Here is a 20751-nt window from a genome sequence, read left to right on the forward strand (position 1 = left end):
CAGGGATGAAGTCCAGAAACTGACTACATGGTGCCACATTAACAACCTGGTACTCAACCCCTCCAAACAAAAGAAGGGATAATTGACTTTAGGAGGAAGGAAGGAGAATTTGCTCCTCTATACATCAAAGGAGACATGGCCGAGCGAGTCAGCAACTTCAGATTCCTGGGCACACATGGACCATTAACACTACCACGCTCTGTTTTCTGAGGGCACTGAGGAAGGTGAACTTGTGTCAGAAGCTGCTGATTTCCTTTAACAGAGGTTCTGTTGAAAACATCCTCTCACACTGTTCTGGTGTGGTTCACTGAGGCTGACAGAAAGGCACTACAGAACCTTATTAGATCAGCTCAGAACGTCACCAACACACAGCTGCCCTCTCTCACCAACATCTACAGATCCCCATGTCTCTGCTGGGCCACAAACATCATCCAGGACTCATCCCACCCAGGCAGTCACCTATTCACCCTGCTGCCCTCTGGGAGGCGCTACAGGTCCATTAAGACCCGCACCTCCAGATTCCTGAACAGTTTCTTTCCACCCAGCTTCTGGTCCAGGCCGTGGTTACCTCTCTGCCCTCCTCGCAGCTCTTCCAGCTTGTCCGGTGAAACCCCTACAAATGGTTCAGAGCTCAGCAGCCCGTCTGGTTTCTGATCAGCCCAAAAGGACTCGTGTCCCTCCATTACTCAGTGACCTCCACTGGCTCCCCGTGGCCCCCAGAATCAGATTCAAATCCCTAATGCTGCATCCAGAGCTACTACTGGGTCTGCACCATCTACCTAAACTCCATAATCCAAGCCTACGTTCCTTCTGGGCCGCTACGCTCCTCCAACGAACGCCGCCTGGCTCTGCCATCCCTTCACAAAAAGCGACCTCAGTCCCTGTTCTCATCTGTGACACCACGATGGTGGAACGAGCTGCCGCACGCCATCAGAGCAGGCGTCCCTCTCACTTTACCCCACTGATGCTGTACGTGCTGACAGCTCTTAGTAGGATCTCGTTATCTGGAGATCTCGTGCTGTGCTGATGCTGGGATAGTAAATGTAACGTAACGTCATGGGGTCATTAAAGGTTTATGGATCAGGTCTGGGATCAGATGTCTGTCAGTGGCTCAGTCCAGGTGTGACAGTCTACCTGGGCAGGAACAGGCTGTACAGGTGTCGGAGGATCGTCTGGACGTACAGGTTGGGCTCTCTGCTGATTGGTGGAGGGATGGAGTCTCTCGGGGAAACCAGGGCCATCAGCCAATCAGTGTAGACATCTACGCAGAGTTTGACGGTATCTCCGTCCAATGGGAGAGTCAAACCGTAACACAACACCTCCATCGTCCACTTCACCTGAAAACACACAAGCATTAGATATTTTTTAACCAATCACAGTGTCTGTGTCCAGCTGCAGCGTCCAGATTATTAGGAACACCTTAACCCTCTCCTTCCTGAAGGTCACACTGCTCAGCTGTGGGGGCGGAGTCTGTTCTGCACAGGTTATTTGTTACAGACACGTGGTGTGCACACTCAGCAGCAGGCCCGCCGTCGGGGTGCTCAAAGGGTACAGATGACCCCGGCCCAAGGGGGCCCATGGAAAGGTCTATGGATGACCCTTACATGGGATCAAAGAAAACACTTAACTTACTGTCTCATATGAATAAGAAAACTTTTTAGGTGTATTTACATGATAAATAAGTGAACTATTATCTTTACAACATATTTCATACGATCTGATAACTAGGGCGTCACGGTTTGGAGAAAAGGTCACTGCGATTTCAACTATAATGGAACAAACGGTACTACGAGTCCACTCGCTTAATGATCAAGGAATGTGTGAAATGCTGACATTTTGAAATGTGCATTTATCACCTTGAACAAAGTTTGAAACAAAACAATATTTATAACAATAACTTTAGAGGAGGTGAAGCAGCAAATATTGGCTCACCGGCTCCATCTGCAGCCTGGAGGAGGAACTGCACACCAGTGTATTACACAAAGAGTATAATGTTTACTTAATAGTATACTGTTAGTATAACAACAATATATTAAATACTACATTCATTAGAATTTCATATAATAGTAGACTTTTTCCCCACTAGTTGAATATTAAATCCAGCTGTTTCATTTCTGTGGGTTGTTTTTATTCCTCCATTCAGAAAAAGCCTCTCCATCAGTCTCTAATGTGTTAACGCTCAGTGCTAACTGATAAATAATCATATTGTTCAACATTTAATGATTTACTGCAGCACGTCAAACTTTTTTAATGTCCCTTCCCATCCAGGCTGTGATTGGTCAGTTAGTGAAAAGAGACACTGACGAGCCTGTCGGCTCTGTGAAAAGTTGAACATGTTGAAAAACTAAAGGTAGAAGATACTTTAATTGTCACATACATGTTACAAAATTTGTTCTCTGCACTTAAACCCATCCCTCAAGGGAGCCGCTGTGCAGCCGCTGTGCAGCGCCCAGGGACCAACTCCAGGTTTGTATCAGTGCCCGGTCAGTTGCACTGACTGAAGAACTAACATGTTGTTGATGGTGGAGGAAACCCACGCAGACACGGAGAGAACATAAAACTCTGCACAGAAAGGCCGGGACGGCCGGGGTTGGAGCTCGCGACCTTCTTGCTGTGGCCATTCAAATGCGCAAGACCCTAATTTAAGCGAACGCTGCAGCCTGCCAGGGGCCCAAAAAAGAAAAGCCAAAACACACAGAGAAAAATAAAATCATTGGGAGGCAACGGCCAAATTTCTGGACGAAACAAGTGTTAACTAGCAAAGCTTTAGCTTGCTGAACCTTTCAGTAACACCAGAGCTTCCAGCTCTCAGGCATCAAGCGTGAGACTCAAGCAATTAACAATGTGCACACGCTACACATCAGTTTTCTCCCACAGTGAAATCCAAATGTAGAGGGTAGTGTGGTATCCCAAACATACTAATCTAGCATGTTACCCTAACTGATAATATGGACTCAGCGTGAGTGAACTCCACCCAGCTCTTGAGCTGTGAGTGCTGAAAGAGTTCCTCCTCTGTTTGGCGCTGTGAGCTGCACTTTATCTCAGGTGCTGCAGTGAACATTTGTGGTGAGATTTCTGCTGATCAGATGTGTTTTCAGTAAGTTTCATTTATCCACCTCCTCCTCTCATCCACTACAGTCCCAAACTGTTCCGTCTGCAGACGCTCTTCTGATCGCAGGCTGACGCACAGCAGAGTACGGGGCAAGTAGACTGAAATATGATCACGTTATTCTTGTAATAACGGATCTGTGGGAGAGATTCTGAACATGCAGGAAGTTTTGAACGTGAGCAGAAAAGCTGCTGAAACCCAGGAGCTGTTAAAGTCCAGGAGTTTATCACAAAAGGAGCCACAGTCACATTTAAAGAGGTCACTTCCCCAAAGAGACACACAGACTAAATCAGGACTCAGCAGGGATGATATAGAAAATATTGAAATACACATATTATGTGTAACCAGATACTAATATATTACTCTGTGTTTAGTGTGTAGTTCTGTGTGCAGCATGAAGGGGCTACACACTAGTGTTTCGTTTGCTGTATAATGACAAATAACCGACGTGTATCAGAATCAGAAGCAGCTTTATTGCCAAGTAGTGTTTTATGCATACGAGGAATTTGCTGTGGTGATAAGATGCTACACGCAGACAAACATACAGTCGACATAAATGTAGAGATATATAAATATGGAATGGAAGAACAACGTTGCAGATATATCCATGTGCATTATTCTGGGTCTGTTCAGAAGTAACAACGGAAGAGAATATTGTGAACATATAAATATACAAACTGACAACTAGTGATGTGTCCCTCCGTATCGAGGCTTCGAAGCGTGTCGAGTAATCCAGGGTGATTTTAGTGAAGCGTGTATCGAGGCTTGTGTTGGTGACGTTTGCGGTGACGTTCGAAGCCTAGCGAGCCGGCTGTACCACGTGACTGATTCAGGAAATGGTTCGTGGGTTTGGTGTGTGATTCCACAGGAGCAGCAAAATATAATGGACCCTCATTAACATTTTCTGGACTTTTTAATTTTATTTCAGATTTTAATTTTACGCAATTAGATTGTATCTACAGATTATTTTATCAAAAATTGTGATGAAACAGGACATTTTTTAGTTCAGTTAGACTTAGATTTTTTTTGACATAGTGGTTTTTTAAGAATAAAACTGGGGCGTCTTACCCCATATTACCCTAATAATAATGTTCTAAAGCAGGTTCTCCAAAAGAAGAAACCGCCTGAAGCCCAGCACTGTGGAAAAATAAAAATGAATAAATGTTGTCTCTATTATCTAAAGTCACAAACCAAACAACACATTCACTTCACAACCCTCTCCGTTGTTTCCACGTTCCCTTTGACCCTATCATTGTATCATAAAGACAGACACCATATTAATAAGTTTATCATTTATGTATCGTCATGACAAACATCATACATGAGTTTATTCAGTTCAAAGCCATAGTGCCATTTTAATCACTCTGCCTGTTTTACATCTATTGTCCACTAGATGGCACAGTAGACAAAATCAAGTCCTTTCATCACTTCCCAGGAAACTCAACAAACTCAACGTATTGGCCTCAGGTGAAGATACCAACGATGACCCCACTGAGGTTAAATAGCTGAGTTTCCCTGCCACTCAGTCAGAAATGTTTGTGGATTGGGAAGATCTGATCTGTAGCCTTTAGAGCCGACAGCTCAGACAGCGGACACTGTCCACTGTCAGCAGAGCGTCATATTTTACGAACGAGGATTAAACTGTAACACTACAGAAACACGACAGTGTGAACGTCTAAATGAACAGTAGTCTATAAATGCGTTGATTTGATGTGTTCTCATGAGCTGGATGAAAATATCAGCCTTATTCTTTCAGCTCGGCTGTGTCGACGTTTCCACATTAAAAGACTCGGGCCGTTCCACCTCACTTTCAAAAACTTGTAGTCACTTACAAAATGAGATTTATTTATTTAACACACTCAAAGTGTTCCAAACATTGTTCCAAATTAACTTCACAAAGAAATGGAACGAAAAACCCATTCATGCCATAAAATGTGCTCAAATAGAGACTAGAAGACTGAATCTGAACATTTAGGCTGCTGAAAACTCATTACAAGGTGGGGCGGAACATGACCAGTCTCTGCGATAGACTTTAAGATAGCTAAGCTAAAATAAACAGCCTGCATTCATATTAAAACTGTTTTAATATCTCTACCAAACTGCTCATAATATTCAGCCTCACATTTATATGAAACCCGTTTATTTTAACGGCTGCGACAGGCTGTGTGAGACGGACTGGGAGCAAAGCAGTTAGTAGGCTTAATGTAAAAAGAATGTAGGCCTACAATGACCTAAGGCTTAATCAGGCTCTGTGGGATGACATCGCCACGTATCACGCAGTAACATAAAAGCAGCCTATGAAAGAGTCTGCAGATGGTGACGTCACTTTCCAAGAGAGCCGATTGGTCAGTAGGCGCCGTTTTCACAGAGTTGATCTCTTATCTGGAGCAGAGGCCTGAACTACGAAGCGGGTTAATCCAGGTAACTTCAGGAGTAACATGTGACTTCCTGGTTAACCGGAAAGGTGGGGCCAGTTCAGCGCCGACAAAACGTTTCAAAACGTTTTATCAACTGAAACGGTGGTTCCCTGAACACCCTGCTGTGGACGCAAGCGCACTGAATTTCCCTGCATTTTTAACACCGTTGTGTTTACAAACTTGTCACAGCTGATTGGGTAACACCTGAGACACGCCCACCAAACTGGAGAACACATAGCTCGAAGCCCGTTGCAGAACGTTGCAAGCAAACATGTCGTTCAATCCAAAAATGTTGCAAACGGGTGCAAAACGTTTCGAGATTGAACTCACCCGTGGTCTGTTGCCATGGTGATTTACGCCGCATCTCTAAACTGCTCCGAGCAGGTTTTGTTGGTGGTGAACTCGAGGTTCCACACCTCACCTGTACTCAGCGTTACTGAGGACAAGTATTAATACACACCATCTGTACTCAGCGTTACTGAGGACAAGTATTAATACACACCACCTGTACTCAGCGTTACTGAGGACAAGTATTAATACACACCTCACCTGTACTCAGCGTTACTGAGGACAAGTATTAATACACACCATCTGTACTCAGCGTTACTGAGGACAAGTATTAATACACACCACCTGTACTCAGCGTTACTGAGGACAAGTATTAATACACACCTCACCTGTACTCAGCGTTACTGAGGACAAGTATTAATACACACCTCACCTGTACTCAGCGTTACTGAGGACAAGTATTAATACACACCTCACCTGTACTCAGCGTTACTGAGGACAAGTATTAATACACACCTCACCTGTACTCAGCGTTACTGAGGACAAGTATTAATACACACCTCACCTGTACTCAGCGTTACTGAGGACAAGTATTAATACACACCTCACCTGTACTCAGCGTTACTGAGGACAAGTATTAATACACACCATCTGTACTCAGCGTTACTGAGGACAAGTATTAATACACACCTCACCTGTACTCAGCGTTACTGAGGACAAGTATTAATACACACCTCACCTGTACTCAGCGTTACTGAGGACAAGTATTAATACACACCATCTGTACTCAGCGTTACTGAGAACAAGTATTAATACACACCATCTGTATTCAGCGTTACTGAGTAGTATTAATACACACCATCTGTACTCAGCGTTACTGAGAACAAGTATTAATACACACCATCTGTACTCAGCGTTACTGAGGACAAGTATTAATACGTACCATCTGTACTCAGCGTTACTGAGGACAAGTATTAATACACACCATGTGTACTCAGCGTTACTGAGGACAAGTATTAATACACACCATGTGTACTCAGCGTTACTGAGTAGTATTAATACACACCATCTGTACTCAGCGTTACTGAGGACAAGTATTAATACACACCTCACCTGTACTCAGCGTTACTGAGGACAAGTATTAATACACACCATCTGTACTCAGCGTTACTGAGGACAAGTATTAATACACACCATCTGTACTCAGCGTTACTGAGGACAAGTATTAATACACACCATCTGTACTCAGCGTTACTGAGTAGTATTAATACACACCATCTGTACTCAGCGTTACTGAGGACAAGTATTAATACACACCTCACCTGTACTCAGCGTTACTGAGGACAAGTATTAATACACACCATCTGTACTCAGCGTTACTGAGGACAAGTATTAATACACACCATCTGTACTCAGCGTTACTGAGGACAAGTATTAATACACACCATCTGTACTCAGCGTTACTGAGGACAAGTATTAATACACACCATCTGTACTCAGCGTTACTGAGTAGTATTAATACACACCATCTGTACTCAGCGTTACTGAGGACAAGTATTAATACACACCATCTGTACTCAGCGTTACTGAGGACAAGTATTAATACACACCATCTGTACTCAGCGTTACTGAGGACAAGTATTAATACACACCATCTGTACTCAGCGTTACTGAGGACAAGTATTAATACACACCATCTGTACTCAGCGTTACTGAGGACAAGTATTAATACACACCTCACCTGTACTCAGCGTTACTGAGGACAAGTATTAATACACACCATGTGTACTCAGCGTTACTGAGGACAAGTATTAATACACACCATGTGTACTCAGCGTTACTGAGGACAAGTATTAATACACACCACCTGTACTCAGCGTTACTGAGGACAAGTATTAATACACACCATGTGTACTCAGCGTTACTGAGGACAAGTATTAATACACACCTCACCTGTACTCAGCGTTACTGAGGACAAGTATTAATACACACCTCACCTGTACTCAGCGTTACTGAGGACAAGTATTAATACACACCTCACCTGTACTCAGCGTTACTGAGGACAAGTATTAATACACACCATCTGTACTCAGCGTTACTGAGGACAAGTATTAATACACACCATCTGTACTCAGCGTTACTGAGGACAAGTATTAATACACACCATGTGTACTCAGCGTTACTGAGGACAAGTATTAATACACACCATCTGTACTCAGCGTTACTGAGGACAAGTATTAATACACACCTCACCTGTACTCAGCGTTACTGAGGACAAGTATTAATACACACCTCACCTGTACTCAGCGTTACTGAGGACAAGTATTAATACACACCATCTGTACTCAGCGTTACTGAGGACAAGTATTAATACACACCATGTGTACTCAGCGTTACTGAGGAGAAGTATTAATACACACCATGTGTACTCAGCGTTACTGAGGACAAGTATTAATACTCACCATGTGTACTCAGCGTTACTGAGTAGTATTAATACACACCATGTGTACTCAGCGTTACTGAGGACAAGTATTAATACACACCATGTGTACTCAGCGTTACTGAGTACAAGTATTAATACACACCATGTGTACTCAGCGTTACTGAGTACAAGTATTAATACGTACCATGTGTACTCAGCGTTACTGAGTACAAGTATTAATACACACCATGTGTACTCAGCGTTACTGAGTACAAGTATTAATACACACCATGTGTACTCAGCGTTACTGAGTAAAAGTATTAATACACACCATGTGTACTCAGCGTTACTGAGTAGTATTAATACACACCATGTGTACTCAGCGTTACTGAGTAGTATTAATACACACCATGTGTACTCAGCGTTACTGAGTAGTATTAATACACACCATGTGTACTCAGCGTTACTGAGTACAAGTATTAATACACACCATGTGTACTCAGCGTTACTGAGTAGTATTAATACACACCATGTGTACTCAGCGTTACTGAGTAGTATTAATACACACCATGTGTACTCAGCGTTACTGAGGACAAGTATTAATACACACCATCTGTACTCAGCGTTACTGAGGACAAGTATTAATACACACCATGTGTACTCAGCGTTACTGAGGAGAAGTATTAATACACACCATGTGTACTCAGCGTTACTGAGGAGAAGTATTAATACACACCATCTGTACTCAGCGTTACTGAGGAGAAGTATTAATACACACCATCTGTACTCAGCGTTACTGAGGAGAAGTATTAATACACACCATCTGTACTCAGCGTTACTGAGGAGAAGTATTAATACACACCATGTGTACTCAGCGTTACTGAGTAGTATTAATACACACCATGTGTACTCAGCGTTACTGAGTACAAGTATTAATACACACCATGTGTACTCAGCGTTACTGAGGAGAAGTATTAATACACACCATGTGTACTCAGCGTTACTGAGTAGTATTAATACACACCATCTGTATTCAGCGTTACTGAGTACAAGTATTAATACACACCATGTGTACTCAGCGTTACTGAGGACAAGTATTAATACACACCATGTGTACTCAGCGTTACTGAGGACAAGTATTAATACACACCATGTGTACTCAGCGTTACTGAGGAAAAGTATTAATACACACCATCTGTACTCAGCGTTACTGAGGAAAAGTATTAATACACACCATGTGTACTCAGCGTTACTGAGTAGTATTAATACACACCATGTGTACTCAGCGTTACTGAGTAGTATTAATACACACCATGTGTACTCAGCGTTACTGAGGAGAAGTATTAATACACACCATGTGTACTCAGCGTTACTGAGTACAAGTATTAATACACACCATGTGTACTCAGCGTTACTGAGTACAAGTATTAATACACACCATGTGTACTCAGCGTTACTGAGTACAAGTATTAATACACACCATGTGTACTCAGCGTTACTGAGGACAAGTATTAATACACACCATGTGTACTCAGCGTTACTGAGGACAAGTATTAATACACACCATGTGTACTCAGCGTTACTGAGTACAAGTATTAATACACACCATGTGTACTCAGCGTTACTGAGGACAAGTATTAATACACACCATGTGTACTCAGCGTTACTGAGTACAAGTATTAATACACACCATCTGTATTCAGCGTTACTGAGTACAAGTATTAATACACACCATGTGTACTCAGCGTTACTGAGTACAAGTATTAATACACACCATCTGTACTCAGCGTTACTGAGGAGAAGTATTAATACACACCATCTGTACTCAGCGTTACTGAGGACAAGTATTAATACACACCATGTGTACTCAGCGTTACTGAGGACAAGTATTAATACACACCATCTGTACTCAGCGTTACTGAGGACAAGTATTAATACACACCATCTGTACTCAGCGTTACTGAGGACAAGTATTAATACACACCATCTGTACTCAGCGTTACTGAGGACAAGTATTAATACACACCATCTGTACTCAGCGTTACTGAGGAGAAGTATTAATACACACCATGTGTACTCAGCGTTACTGAGGAGAAGTATTAATACACACCATGTGTACACCAGACGTGTGTGTGATGTTGCAGCCTTGCAAAGTTCCTTATAAATGTGTGACTATAATGTCAGAGACTTAAATTCTGTCTCAGATTATTCCCTGGCTCTTTTAACTTTATGTGCAGTTGAACCGTCACATCTGAATCATTAACACATAAAAGAAGAGCCCATAAAATACATAATAGAGATTTGAACTACAATAAGAACACTGTGAAGATAATTAGGCTACAGATTCACTCTGTGATGCCAACAAGCCGCCCTGGCTTAGATTTAGGCGTTAACGTGTCTTTACATTCATAATTTCCACCAACAACACCAACGTGCGTTCCTCTGGTGAAATACGGAGCATGCGCCGTTACGAGAAAGCTCAGCCTGCACGGCCGAACACGCTTTTATGTGAACGCGCACCTAAAAATGTGAAAATCTAAATATGTGAAAACACTCAGTTAATGTTTGGTATTCAGAAAACACCAGAGTGATTTTTGATTTTTTATGACTTTAATCTCATGATGATTTTTCTTCTTGTAAATTTCAAACTTTCATCCAGGATTTTTTTTACCTGTATTTTTGGACACGTAAAATAGTCAATCTAAACACTTCACTTACAGACCACAGACTACAGAACACTTCAGTTACAGACCACAGACTACAGAACACTTCAGTTACAGACCACAGACGTTAATGATTCCTGTGTAAAATCCTGCAGATCCGCTGTCTGAACGGGATGCTGCTCACAACACCGCAGCTGCAGAGGAACCCTGATTCAGGGAAAAACCCTGTCTGTTGAAAAAAAATGTTTTGTCGTGAACTCGCCCTGGTGAATGTGTTCACACTCAGTGTTGATCAAACACTGAGCACGATTACACACCAAGCCTGAGTGTGAGGTCACACACACACACACACACACACACACACACACCTGTCTGTCTGTGCGCAGCAGGCTGCGGGTGTCGGGGTTTCCCAGGCCAGCACCAAGGGGCTTCACCACGGCAACAGCTACGTCTCTGCCCACAGAAGGAGGGAACCCACTGAGCACGCTCACATGACCCCGCCCACTGGACAGCGATTGGTCCATGGCCGCCGCTCACCTGAGAGAGAGTTAATAAGTGAACAGGTGTTTCAGTTTGAAAGGTCAGAGGCTTCATGAGTGTCCTGGTGCACCATGGGACAGAGACCCGGGTTCACCCTGAAAACACAGGAGCTGTAGTCTGATGACATCACTGTGACATCATCAGGCCACAGCAGACACAAACCGCAGCATGTGACCATGACGTCAGCTGCTTTCATGGCGTCCTCGCTCTGACGTCAGTAATAAAGTCATTTATTTTAGTCAGCAGCAGTTTGAACCGATGACCTCCAGAGAAGAGCAGGAAGAGGACCTGGATTACTTTGAGCCCGCATTAAACCCGGTCCAGCTCAGTCCTGCATTAAACCCAGTCCAGCTCAGTCCTGCATTAAACCCAGTCCAGCTCAGTCCTGCATTAAACCCAGTCCAGCTCAGTCCTGCATTTAACCCAGTCCAGCATTAAACCCAGTCCAGCTCAGTCCAGCATTAAACCCAGTCCAGCTCAGTCCTGCATTAAACCCAGTCCAGCTCAGTCCTGCATTAAACCCAGTCCAGCTCAGTCCAGCATTAAACCCAGTCCAGCTCAGTCCTGCATTAAACCCAGTCCAGCTCAGTCCTGCATTTAACCCAGTCCAGCTCAGTCCTGCATTAAACCCAGTCCAGCTCAGTCCTGCATTAAACCCAGTCCAGCTCAGTCCTGCATTAAACCCAGTCCTGCATTAAACCCAGTCCAGCTCAGTCCTGCATTAAACCCAGTCCAGCTCAGTCCTGCATTAAACCCAGTCCAGCTCAGTCCTCCATTAAACCCGGACCAGCTCAGTCCTGCATTAAACCCGGACCAGTTCAGTCCTCCATTAAACCCAGTCCAGCTCAGTCCTGCATTAAACCCAGTCCAGCTCAGTCCAGCATTAAACCCAGTCCAGCTCAGTCCAGCATTAAACCCAGTCCTGCATTAAACCCGGTCCAGCTCAGTCCTGCATTAAACCCGGTCCAGCTCAGTCCTGCATTTAACCCAGTCCAGCTCAGTCCTGCATTTAACCCAGTCCAGCATTAAACCCGGTCCAGCTCAGTCCAGCATTTAACCCGGTCCAGCTCAGTCCAGCATTTAACCCGGTCCAGCTCAGTCCTGCATTAAACCCAGTCCAGCTCAGTCCTGCATTAAACCCAGTCCAGCTCAGTCCTGCATTTAACCCAGTCCAGCTCAGTCCTGCATTTAACCCGGTCCAGCATTAAACCCGGTCCAGCATTAAACCCGGTCCAGCATTAAACCCAGTCCTGCATTAAACCCAGTCCAGCTCAGTCCTGCATTAAACCCGGTCCAGCTCAGTCCTGCATTAAACCCGGTCCAGCTCAGTCCTGCATTAAACCCGGTCCAGCTCAGTCCTGCATTAAACCCAGTCCTGCATTAAACCCAGTCCAGCTCAGACCACATTAAACCCGGACCAGTTCAGTCCTCCATTAAACCCGGACCAGTTCAGTCCTCCATTAAACCCAGTCCAGCTCAGACCACATTAAACCCAGTTCAGTCCTGCATTAAACCCGGACCAGCATTAAACCCGGTCCAGCTCAGTCCAGCTGATTTAAAATGAAGTGTCGTACCTGCGCAGGTGAATCCAGGTGAGCCGTCTGAGCGAACACCTGCTAACACAAACAGTCAGGTCATTCTGAAAGTCAAACCTCCAAACCTGAACTCACCTGCTGCTGCCTTCAAGGTCTGCTGGGAAACTTTAGGACGTGCCCTCTTCTCCCTGAGCGCTGACTGCCAGGGTCAGCCTTCAGGCGGACGTCAACAGTTAGAGTTGACTGTAAACAGACTGAACCTCCTCAACGTGAACCACAAACACGTTCCAGTCCGGTTGTAGTCCTTCCTGTCAGGATGGATTCTGTTTCTCATGTTTTCTAAATGGCGTCGTCCGGTGAGCCCCTTTGGGCTCGGCTTATTATTTATGTCTGAGACAGTACTAATAATTCACTGTGTGGTGTACGGTACCTGTACTCGCTCTGCGTACCCATTACAGCTGATTGACTCAGGACCTCCTGGAGGGCGTTTTGCCATCTTCCTGTCCGTTATTGTGCAGTTCTGGAAACACAAGTCAGGAGTTTTTCCTCCTGAGTTCTGTTTGTCCTGCAGACCTGCTGGACTTTAAATCAACGAGTCTTCAGCTTCAGAAATCAAACTTTATTTTCTTTAAAAATCAACAAAAGTTTCACTTTCAACACATTAAATGGCAGTGCTAGTTTCCATGACAACCACACGTTGCTACAGTGACCAGTAGAGCGATGACACAGCTGGGCCGTGCTGATTGGCTGGCGGTGAAAAAACAAACAAACCCTGATCAAATGAAAAACATGATAAGATGTGGGGAGGCGGGGGGGTCCAGGTGGGCCGGGCCGGGTCGGGTCAGGTGGGTCAGTAGGGCCGGGTCAGGTGGGTTGGGTCAGGTGGGCCGGTCCGGGTCAGTAGGGCCGAGTCAGTAGGGCTGAGTCAGGTGGGCCGAGTCAGTAGGGCCGGGCCGAGTCAGTAGGGCTGAGTCAGGTGGGCCGGGTCAGGTGGGCCGGTCCGGGTCAGTAGGGCCGAGTCAGGTGGGCCGAGTCAGGTGGGCCGGTCCAGGTCAGTAGGGCCGGGCCGAGTCAGTAGGGCCGGGCCGAGTCAGTAGGGCCGGGCCGAGTCAGTAGGGCCGGGCCGAGTCAGTAGGGCTGAGTCAGGTGGGCCGGTCCGGGTCAGTAGGGCCGGGCTGAGTCAGTAGGGCCGGGCCGAGTCAGTAGGGCTGAGTCAGGTGGGTTGGGTCAGGTGGGCCGGTCCAGGTCAGTAGGGCCGGGTCAGGTGGGCCGGTCCAGGTCAGTAGGGCCGGGCCGAGTCAGTAGGGCCGGGCTGAGTCAGTAGGGCCGGGCTGAGTCAGGTGGGCCGGTCCGGGTCAGTAGGGCCGGGCCGAGTCAGTAGGGCCGAGTCAGGTGGGCCGGTCCAGGTCAGTAGGGCCGGGCCGAGTCAGTAGGGCCGGGCCGGGTCAGTAGGGCCGGGCCGGGTCAGGTGGGCCGGTCCAGGTCAGTAGGGCCGGGCCGGGTCAGTAGGGCCGGGTCAGGTGGGCCGGTCCAGGTCAGTAGGGCCGGGCCGGGTCAGTAGGGCCGGGCCGGGTCAGTAGGGCTGAGTCAGGTGGGTTGGGTCAGGTGGGCCGGTCCAGGTCAGTAGGGCCGGGTCAGGTGGGCCGGTCCAGGTCAGTAGGGTTGCCTCTTGATGAATCTGGAGAACATGGCGAAGGCAGCGATTGGTTTGTCTGTTGGAACCATGTGACCTGAACCCTGCAGGAGGACAGAGGTCAAAGGTCAGCAACAACAAACGTGACACCACCTCCCATCAACGACGACTGACAGGCGAGAGCCCCGCCTCCGAAAGACATGAAAGATGACATCACAGGGCGCTCACCTTGACTGTGAGGAAGGCGATGTTGTCGAACTCTTTGACGAAGCCTCCGACCTGCTGACTGCCTTCATCATCGTAGAGCCACGGACGCCTCTGGACCTCCACCTGAGAGACACCCGAGAGGTTAGTACGACCCCCCCCACCGCCATCTGTTTTCTGTGGTCACTCCTGGATCCTGGATTACCTGCTGGTGCAGAGACTCCACAAACCACTCGTCCCCCATGAAGTTACAGGCCATGTCCACGTCCCCGTTGTACACCAGGACCCGGTACTTCTGCACAGAGAACCAAACTTTCACTGTATTAAAATAAGAGACCTCTCAGTCTCAAAGTCCCGGGCTGACTTTCAGTCCCACTACATCCCTGAACGCGTTACCGTTGATACTCCACTGATCACGTTAGAACAAAATCACCACGTTACTTGGGAACTGGTTCTTGAACTATCGGCCTAACGGGGAGGAGAGAAACGTCCCTTTTCACGAGCGTTTTCCCAACCTCACTTTTGACTTCAGCGCCAGTTCATGAGGACGCAGAGACGCCAAAGGTGGAGGCGTTACTTCATGTTGTTTAATCAAAGGACAGCGCCGGCGGCGAGGTTCTTTAGCCCGGCCAGTCTGCTGACTCCGAGGAGGAACGGGCTGTCCGACAAACCATTAGAGAGACTCCTGCCCAGGGTGCGACCTACGGGGGAGGAGTCTGTCACGGATCACGCCGAGCGTCAGACTTCATCCAGCCTGAGGGAACGATCACCTGACCGTCCGCAGCGGGCCGGTCGCTCCTCCATCTCCTGGCCCGCCCCTCTCCGGACGGTTGGTGATCGCCCCCCCCGCTGTGTTACTGTGCACCACAGGTGATGTCACGCGGCGACGTGACGAGTTCTGAGGTGAAACGTTGCGGTGCAGAGAGAACAGCTGTGTTGACTGACCAGAGCAGAGAGCAGCTTCAGGTACTGCTTCCTGACGTCCAGGTAGAGACGACCGTAGTTCAGGTTCACTTCAGAGCTGCAACACAAGGTCAGAGGTCGGGGGGGCGGGGTTACAACTTTACTGAAAAACCTCAACAAGAAAAAAAAGGTGAAGCAGCGGCGGCCTCAGGTGAGTGCGTTACCTGCAGATGACCCAGGCCAGAGCCTTGGGGCTGATGTGCAGAGCGGCTCTGACGTACGGGTTGTTCAGGTAGAGGGAGGAGGGGGTGGAGTTAGTGCAGGGCGGGTCCAGACGGACAGACAGGTGGAGAGACGCCAGACCTCGCAGCTTCTACACACAGAGGAGAAGCTGCGTCAGTCCCTCCGTCAGCTGAGCGTTACGTAAAGACATCAGGTGCGTTCAGACTCACCTGGCTCCACAGCTGAGTCCACGGGTGGTTGATGAAGGAGTTCCCCAGGTCTCTGATCACCAGCTCGCCGCCTTCAACACTGACGACCAACAACAGGAAGTCAGCTCTGAGGTCACACTACACCCGCTGCAGACTCACTGCCAACTTCTGCTCTGAATTTAACGGCCAAGCTTCGTTTACGCTCGACGCAGCACAAGTGACGCCGAGTCGTGATGACGTCACTTGTGCTGCGTCAGTTTTTCTGAAGTCCTGTCCCGGTGGTTGGTCAAGTTTCTGTTGGCCGTCGCCCTTTGAAAGTCAAAAGGCTCGAACGTTACAAACGTAGGTCCGACGGGTTCAGCCCTCGCTTGGGTGTCACTCACTTCTAGTCTACGTGGGCCCACCTAGTTCAGCTGAGACCGGACCACCACGTCTGGATCTGGACTCACGGTTCATTTCACATAGGCCTGCCCTCTGAAGCCATGATGTGGTCCCTGTCCCGCAAGCACACACCCACGTCATGAGAACAGCCAGTCCAGGAGGCGGAGGCGCCACCCTGATCACGTGCACAGAGTTCTGAAAATGACTGACGAGACGACCACGTTCCAACAGCTGCTTCGTTCAAACCGATCAGCTGTGTGACGTTCAGGAACTGCTGCATTTTACACGTTCCTCTCTCTACAGCTCTTATTATATTTCTATTTGACGCTTTCACCCAGCCTGTCACTTTTTGTGGTCGCCGCGTTCTCAGTCGTGAACCAAAAACTATTTCTTCCTCACACGTCGGCGTCCAAACCGGCGCTCTGCAGTCACACGTGGAGCGTCAGACTGTCTGTACACGGCGCTACCACAGACCTGATCCCTGTCCCCCTCTCGTTTAAACGCCTCTGAGCGCGCTCGCGGCTCACAGGCTTCTCGAGGTCAAAGGTCACAGCTTACCTGACTCTCTGGTGGACTCCACCTGGACAGGGAGCGTACAGGTTGTACATGTTCAGTCCTGAAGAATAGACAATGTACTGAACCTCAAACACCTGCAGAGGAAACAGACCTGGACTTAAGACCAGATCCTCACACGAGCTTCCCGTGACCCCCCGGAGCCCTAAACCAGGTCCAGCTTCAGACCCCCCCCCCCCCGGAGCCTTAAACCACTTCAGATGAGACTCACGCTGGCAGAGCAGTTCAGGTTCTGGCTCTGGTAGAAGTTGCACTTCCCGTCGCTGCAGCAGAACGTCTGCAGCTCGGTCCACAGTCGACTCCCCAGCAGGCCGTGGTAGTAGGCGAAGTACACCAGAGAGTTATCGTTCATCTCGTAACTCGACATCCCATTTCCCACGGCAACGCCCTGTAGGACAGGACACAAACACACACAGCTATAACGTTAGCGTCCCCAAGCTAACAGGACACACACAGCTATAACGTTAGCGTCCCCCAAGCTAACAGGACAGGACACACACAGCTATAACGTTAGCGTCCCCAAGCTAACAGGACAGGACACACACAGCTATAACGTTAGCGTCCCCCAAGCTAACAGGACAGGACACACACAGCTAACGTTAGCGTCCCCCAAGCTAACAGGACAGGACACACACAGCTAACGTTAGCGTCCCCCAAGCTAACAGGACACACACAGCTATAACGTTAGCGTCCCCCAAGCTAACAGGACACACACAGCTATAACGTTAGCGTCCCCCAAGCTAACAGGACACACACAGCTATAACGTTAGCGTCCCCCAAGCTAACAGGACAGGACACACACAGATATAACGTTAGCGTCCCCCAAGCTAACAGGACAGGAGACTTCTGTCTCACAGGATTACCGCGTCCCCGCAGCCCTGTAGTTTTTCCGTGTACCTGCAGGTTGAGGCTGGCGTCCTCCATCACTCTCTCGGCGAGCGTCGGGATGTAGATCCCTCCGTAACTCTCTCCCGTCAGGAAAAGTTGGTTCTTGCTGTACTCCGGAAACAGACGGAAGAACTCCTTCAGAGCCAGGTAGTTGTTCATGGACACCTGAGGAGAGAAACAAACACTTTGAACACCTGACAGTGAACGAGCCAATCAGGAGCAGTCTCCCACGCATCACTTACCTCTGTGTCGTTGGTGATGTAAATCTGATCGTCAGAGTACGAGAAGCCAACACCTGCTGGAGACTCCAGGTACAACACGTTGGAAATCTGCTCGGACAGGCAACCAATCAGCTTTCAGGATTTAAACCCAACCACGTAAACAAACCACAGAGCGACTTGACGGCGTGCAGGTGAAGGGAAATGACTAGCTGACCTTGTTCCAGGAGTACGGGTTGTACTGCAGCGTCACTCCGTCATCCTGGATCTGAAACAGAGGTCAGGTGTCCCTGTGACATCACACTGATACAGGTGACTGTGGGTCAGGTGGGTGGAGTCAGATGTTACCAACCAGGAAGGGTCCGTGTTCAGTCAGCAGCCCGTCCAGAGAGCTGCAGCCGGGGCCGCCGTTCAACCACAACACCACCGGGTCGGCAGACGCGTTGCTCTGGGACTCCACGAACCTGGAGAACAACAACACGCTCGCTCAGGTGATGTGAAGACACCCAGGTGTACTGCCTACAGCCCCCTGGTACCGTCAGTGTGAACACACCTGTGCACTCAGGTAACGGTAGTTCAGGTGGGAGGGGCTGGAGGTTCTCAGCTTAGTGCAGCGTACAACAGTATTTTAATGTTCTTACAGGCAGCCTGATAAAATATCGACTCAGCTGCGTCTCAGTACTGACCAGTAGTGCAGGTGTTTCCCATCAGCCACGCTCAGGTATCCAGAGTAATGTCTGAAGCTCGGCTGTTTCTGCAGACCGGGCAGGTAAGTCACCTCGTCTGCAGCCGGCGCCGCATCGCCGCCCAGCAGAGACAACTGGAAGAAACACAACACCTGCAGCAGCATCTGAAACACAACAGGAAGTGACATCACCAGCATCTGAAACAACAACTTGAGGTTTCCGTTCACCTGTCGTCATATTTTATGAGGTCATAAATGTTCGGTAGGTGCAGCACGCCGCCCTCTGACCGCAGTCAAAGTGTTCCGAAAAGCTGAACGCCAGTAAAAGTTACCTTCACTTCACCTGAAGCAGGTAACCTCCTGCAGGGAGACTTCCCATGATGCACTGCACCCCCCCCAGTCGCCTCACGTTGCCGTTTTAAAGAGGTGGTGTTCTGCTTTTTGGCTTTTCCCCTCTTTGTTGAGTTATTTACCTTCTTTGTGCTGCAACTGGTTTGCAAAGTGAAAAAGCCCAAAGGGAGAAAACTCTGAACTGAAAACAGCTCGTTTGTAGTCCAGCCGCTTCCTTTTCATCCCTGTGACGTCACAGGGATGAAAGCTAAACGCGCCTCATAACGCTCGCCGAGCGGCGACTCCGACACGCCCTCAGAAACAGCGAGCTGCAGCACACAGCTCTCCTCTCCCTTCCAAACACTAGCTACCCTCCAGGCAGTCAGTGGACATAAAGTTGTTCCTGTGATGTAGAGACAGAGCTCAGTTAAAACTTTATGGATACAGATTAATAACTCACCGCTCTGAAACTCTCGCTCCAGTCCGTGTTGCCGAGCCGGTCGGCAACACGGAGGGGGGGGGGGGGGGGGGGTTCAGATGTTTTGTTTTTAGAGTTTCATCTTTACTTACAATCTTACAACAACTGAACCGCAGAGACAGAACAGCAGCAACACAAACAGCAGAGGGCGCTACAAGCTCAGGGGAATGGGTCTAAACACGTGATTTATAAAAAGGAAATAACGTTTGAGGCTGACTTTCTGTCAGCCGAATTTATCACAGGAACCTACAGATTGTCACTGTGTCTCAGTCAGGGCTCTCTGAACGACGTTTTCGTCCAGTCAGGGTAAACATGTTAAAATACTGCTGTACTTTGAATGAAGTTCGGTGAAGAACACATAATCGCAGAGGCAGAGTAGCAGAAAAACAGCGCAGACGGCTCTGCAAAGTAAAGAAAACGAGTATAACCACAGGTCTAACCACGTGATTTATCAAGAGGAAGTCTGCCGAATTTATCACGAGACCTTTCCGAGTCAGAACTTGTTTTATGTGTTGAACTAACTGTGTTCAGGGCCGATCAATATTAAATTCAATTCTTCCTGCTTGGAGTTTGGCAGACCGAAGAAAGACGGGGCAGCTGTGAGACTGGCTTCAGTTTAATAGATTAATTACTGAGAGTTTAACAAACTGAGGTCAGTTTCTGTTCCTAACTTCAGAACCCGGAAACAGGTTAGCTCGGGCTAACTGCTGGCTGCAAACACACACAAACAACCACAGCGTGTAGCTGAGAAAACTCTTAAAAAGCAGACGGAGTTCTGAACGGAGACTCACCTCTGTCTCCGGTTTCACCTGAGGTCTCGCTCCGCAGGTGGCGCTGATGTGACTGCAGCGGTGATAAAGAATCACAGCGGGTCACATGACAGCGGCGGGTCACATGACGACCTTTGAGAAACAGTTCCTTGTGGACAGGATTGGATCTAAACAATGCTATTTACAGAAGCCCAACAGTTCCCACCAAGAGCAGCACTAGGAGACAGAGGCAAGGAAAACTTCCTTTAAGAGGCATAAACCTCGAGCAGAACCATGACTCAGG

General features: G+C 47.9%; 2 protein-coding genes and 1 long non-coding RNA gene across 8 annotated transcripts in view; 1 reads left to right on the plus strand and 2 right to left on the minus strand.

Annotated features, from left to right (window-relative positions):
• Nucleotides 1-13089, minus strand: part of ralgapb (Ral GTPase activating protein non-catalytic subunit beta) — a 52716-nt gene extending 39627 nt beyond the window's left edge. For all 3 annotated transcript variants that reach the window (XR_005441410.1, XM_038696443.1, XM_038696442.1), the window contains exons 1-3: nucleotides 13014-13089; nucleotides 11268-11436; nucleotides 1135-1337 (exon numbers count right to left, since the gene is read on the minus strand). Coding sequence is in view for 2 of the 3 variants with exons in the window: in XM_038696443.1 (XP_038552371.1) it covers nucleotides 1135-1337; nucleotides 11268-11423 (359 nt within the window). In the remaining variant the exon portion in view is untranslated. The remainder of the gene's footprint in view (nucleotides 1-1134; nucleotides 1338-11267; nucleotides 11437-13013) is intronic.
• Nucleotides 13090-13827: 738 nt separating this feature from the next.
• LOC119886136 lies at nucleotides 13828-14676 on the plus strand. Of its 3 annotated transcripts, none has more exons than XR_005441452.1 (4): nucleotides 13828-13950; nucleotides 14012-14120; nucleotides 14192-14252; nucleotides 14627-14676. It is a non-coding gene; the product is annotated as an uncharacterized LOC119886136 (long non-coding RNA). The 3 variants fall into 3 exon arrangements; XR_005441454.1 differs by having other exon boundaries at nucleotides 13841-13856; XR_005441453.1 differs by having other exon boundaries at nucleotides 13906-13950; nucleotides 13998-14120.
• On the minus strand, nucleotides 14575-20629 carry ctsa (cathepsin A). Of its 2 annotated transcripts, XM_038696672.1 has the most exons (14): nucleotides 20490-20629; nucleotides 18892-19055; nucleotides 18558-18669; nucleotides 18423-18473; nucleotides 18230-18316; nucleotides 17997-18152; nucleotides 17311-17487; nucleotides 17085-17176; nucleotides 16167-16245; nucleotides 15939-16087; nucleotides 15757-15832; nucleotides 15017-15106; nucleotides 14836-14937; nucleotides 14575-14711 (listed from the first exon to the last, which is right to left on the minus strand). In XM_038696672.1, exons 2-14 carry the CDS (start codon nucleotides 19053-19055, stop codon nucleotides 14628-14630), a joined length of 1419 nt encoding a protein of 472 aa, XP_038552600.1. In that variant the 5' UTR covers nucleotides 20490-20629; the 3' UTR covers nucleotides 14575-14627. The 2 variants fall into 2 exon arrangements, with proteins under 2 accessions (XP_038552600.1, XP_038552599.1); XM_038696671.1 differs by lacking the exon at nucleotides 20490-20629 and having other exon boundaries at nucleotides 18892-19103.
• Between the last annotated feature and the right edge of the window lie 122 nt (nucleotides 20630-20751).

Source organism: Micropterus salmoides, unplaced genomic scaffold (assembly GCF_014851395.1).
Source record: "Micropterus salmoides isolate LMB-PRFRI ecotype aquatic unplaced genomic scaffold, ASM1485139v1 Ms_hic_scaffold_4, whole genome shotgun sequence".
Lineage (NCBI taxonomy): Eukaryota > Metazoa > Chordata > Actinopteri > Centrarchiformes > Centrarchidae > Micropterus > Micropterus salmoides.

Coding starts and splice junctions, on each gene's coding strand:
- ctsa (XM_038696671.1), bottom strand. CDS start 19,088: ATGCTGGTGATGTCACTTCCTGTTGTGTTTCAGATGCTGCTGCAGGTG. Junction 18,474..18,557: donor CTGAACACGGACCCTTCCTG/GTTGGTAACATC, acceptor CCTCTGTTTCAG/ATCCAGGATGACGGAGTGAC. Junction 18,317..18,422: donor ACCCGTACTCCTGGAACAAG/GTCAGCTAGTCA, acceptor CTGTCCGAGCAG/ATTTCCAACGTGTTGTACCT.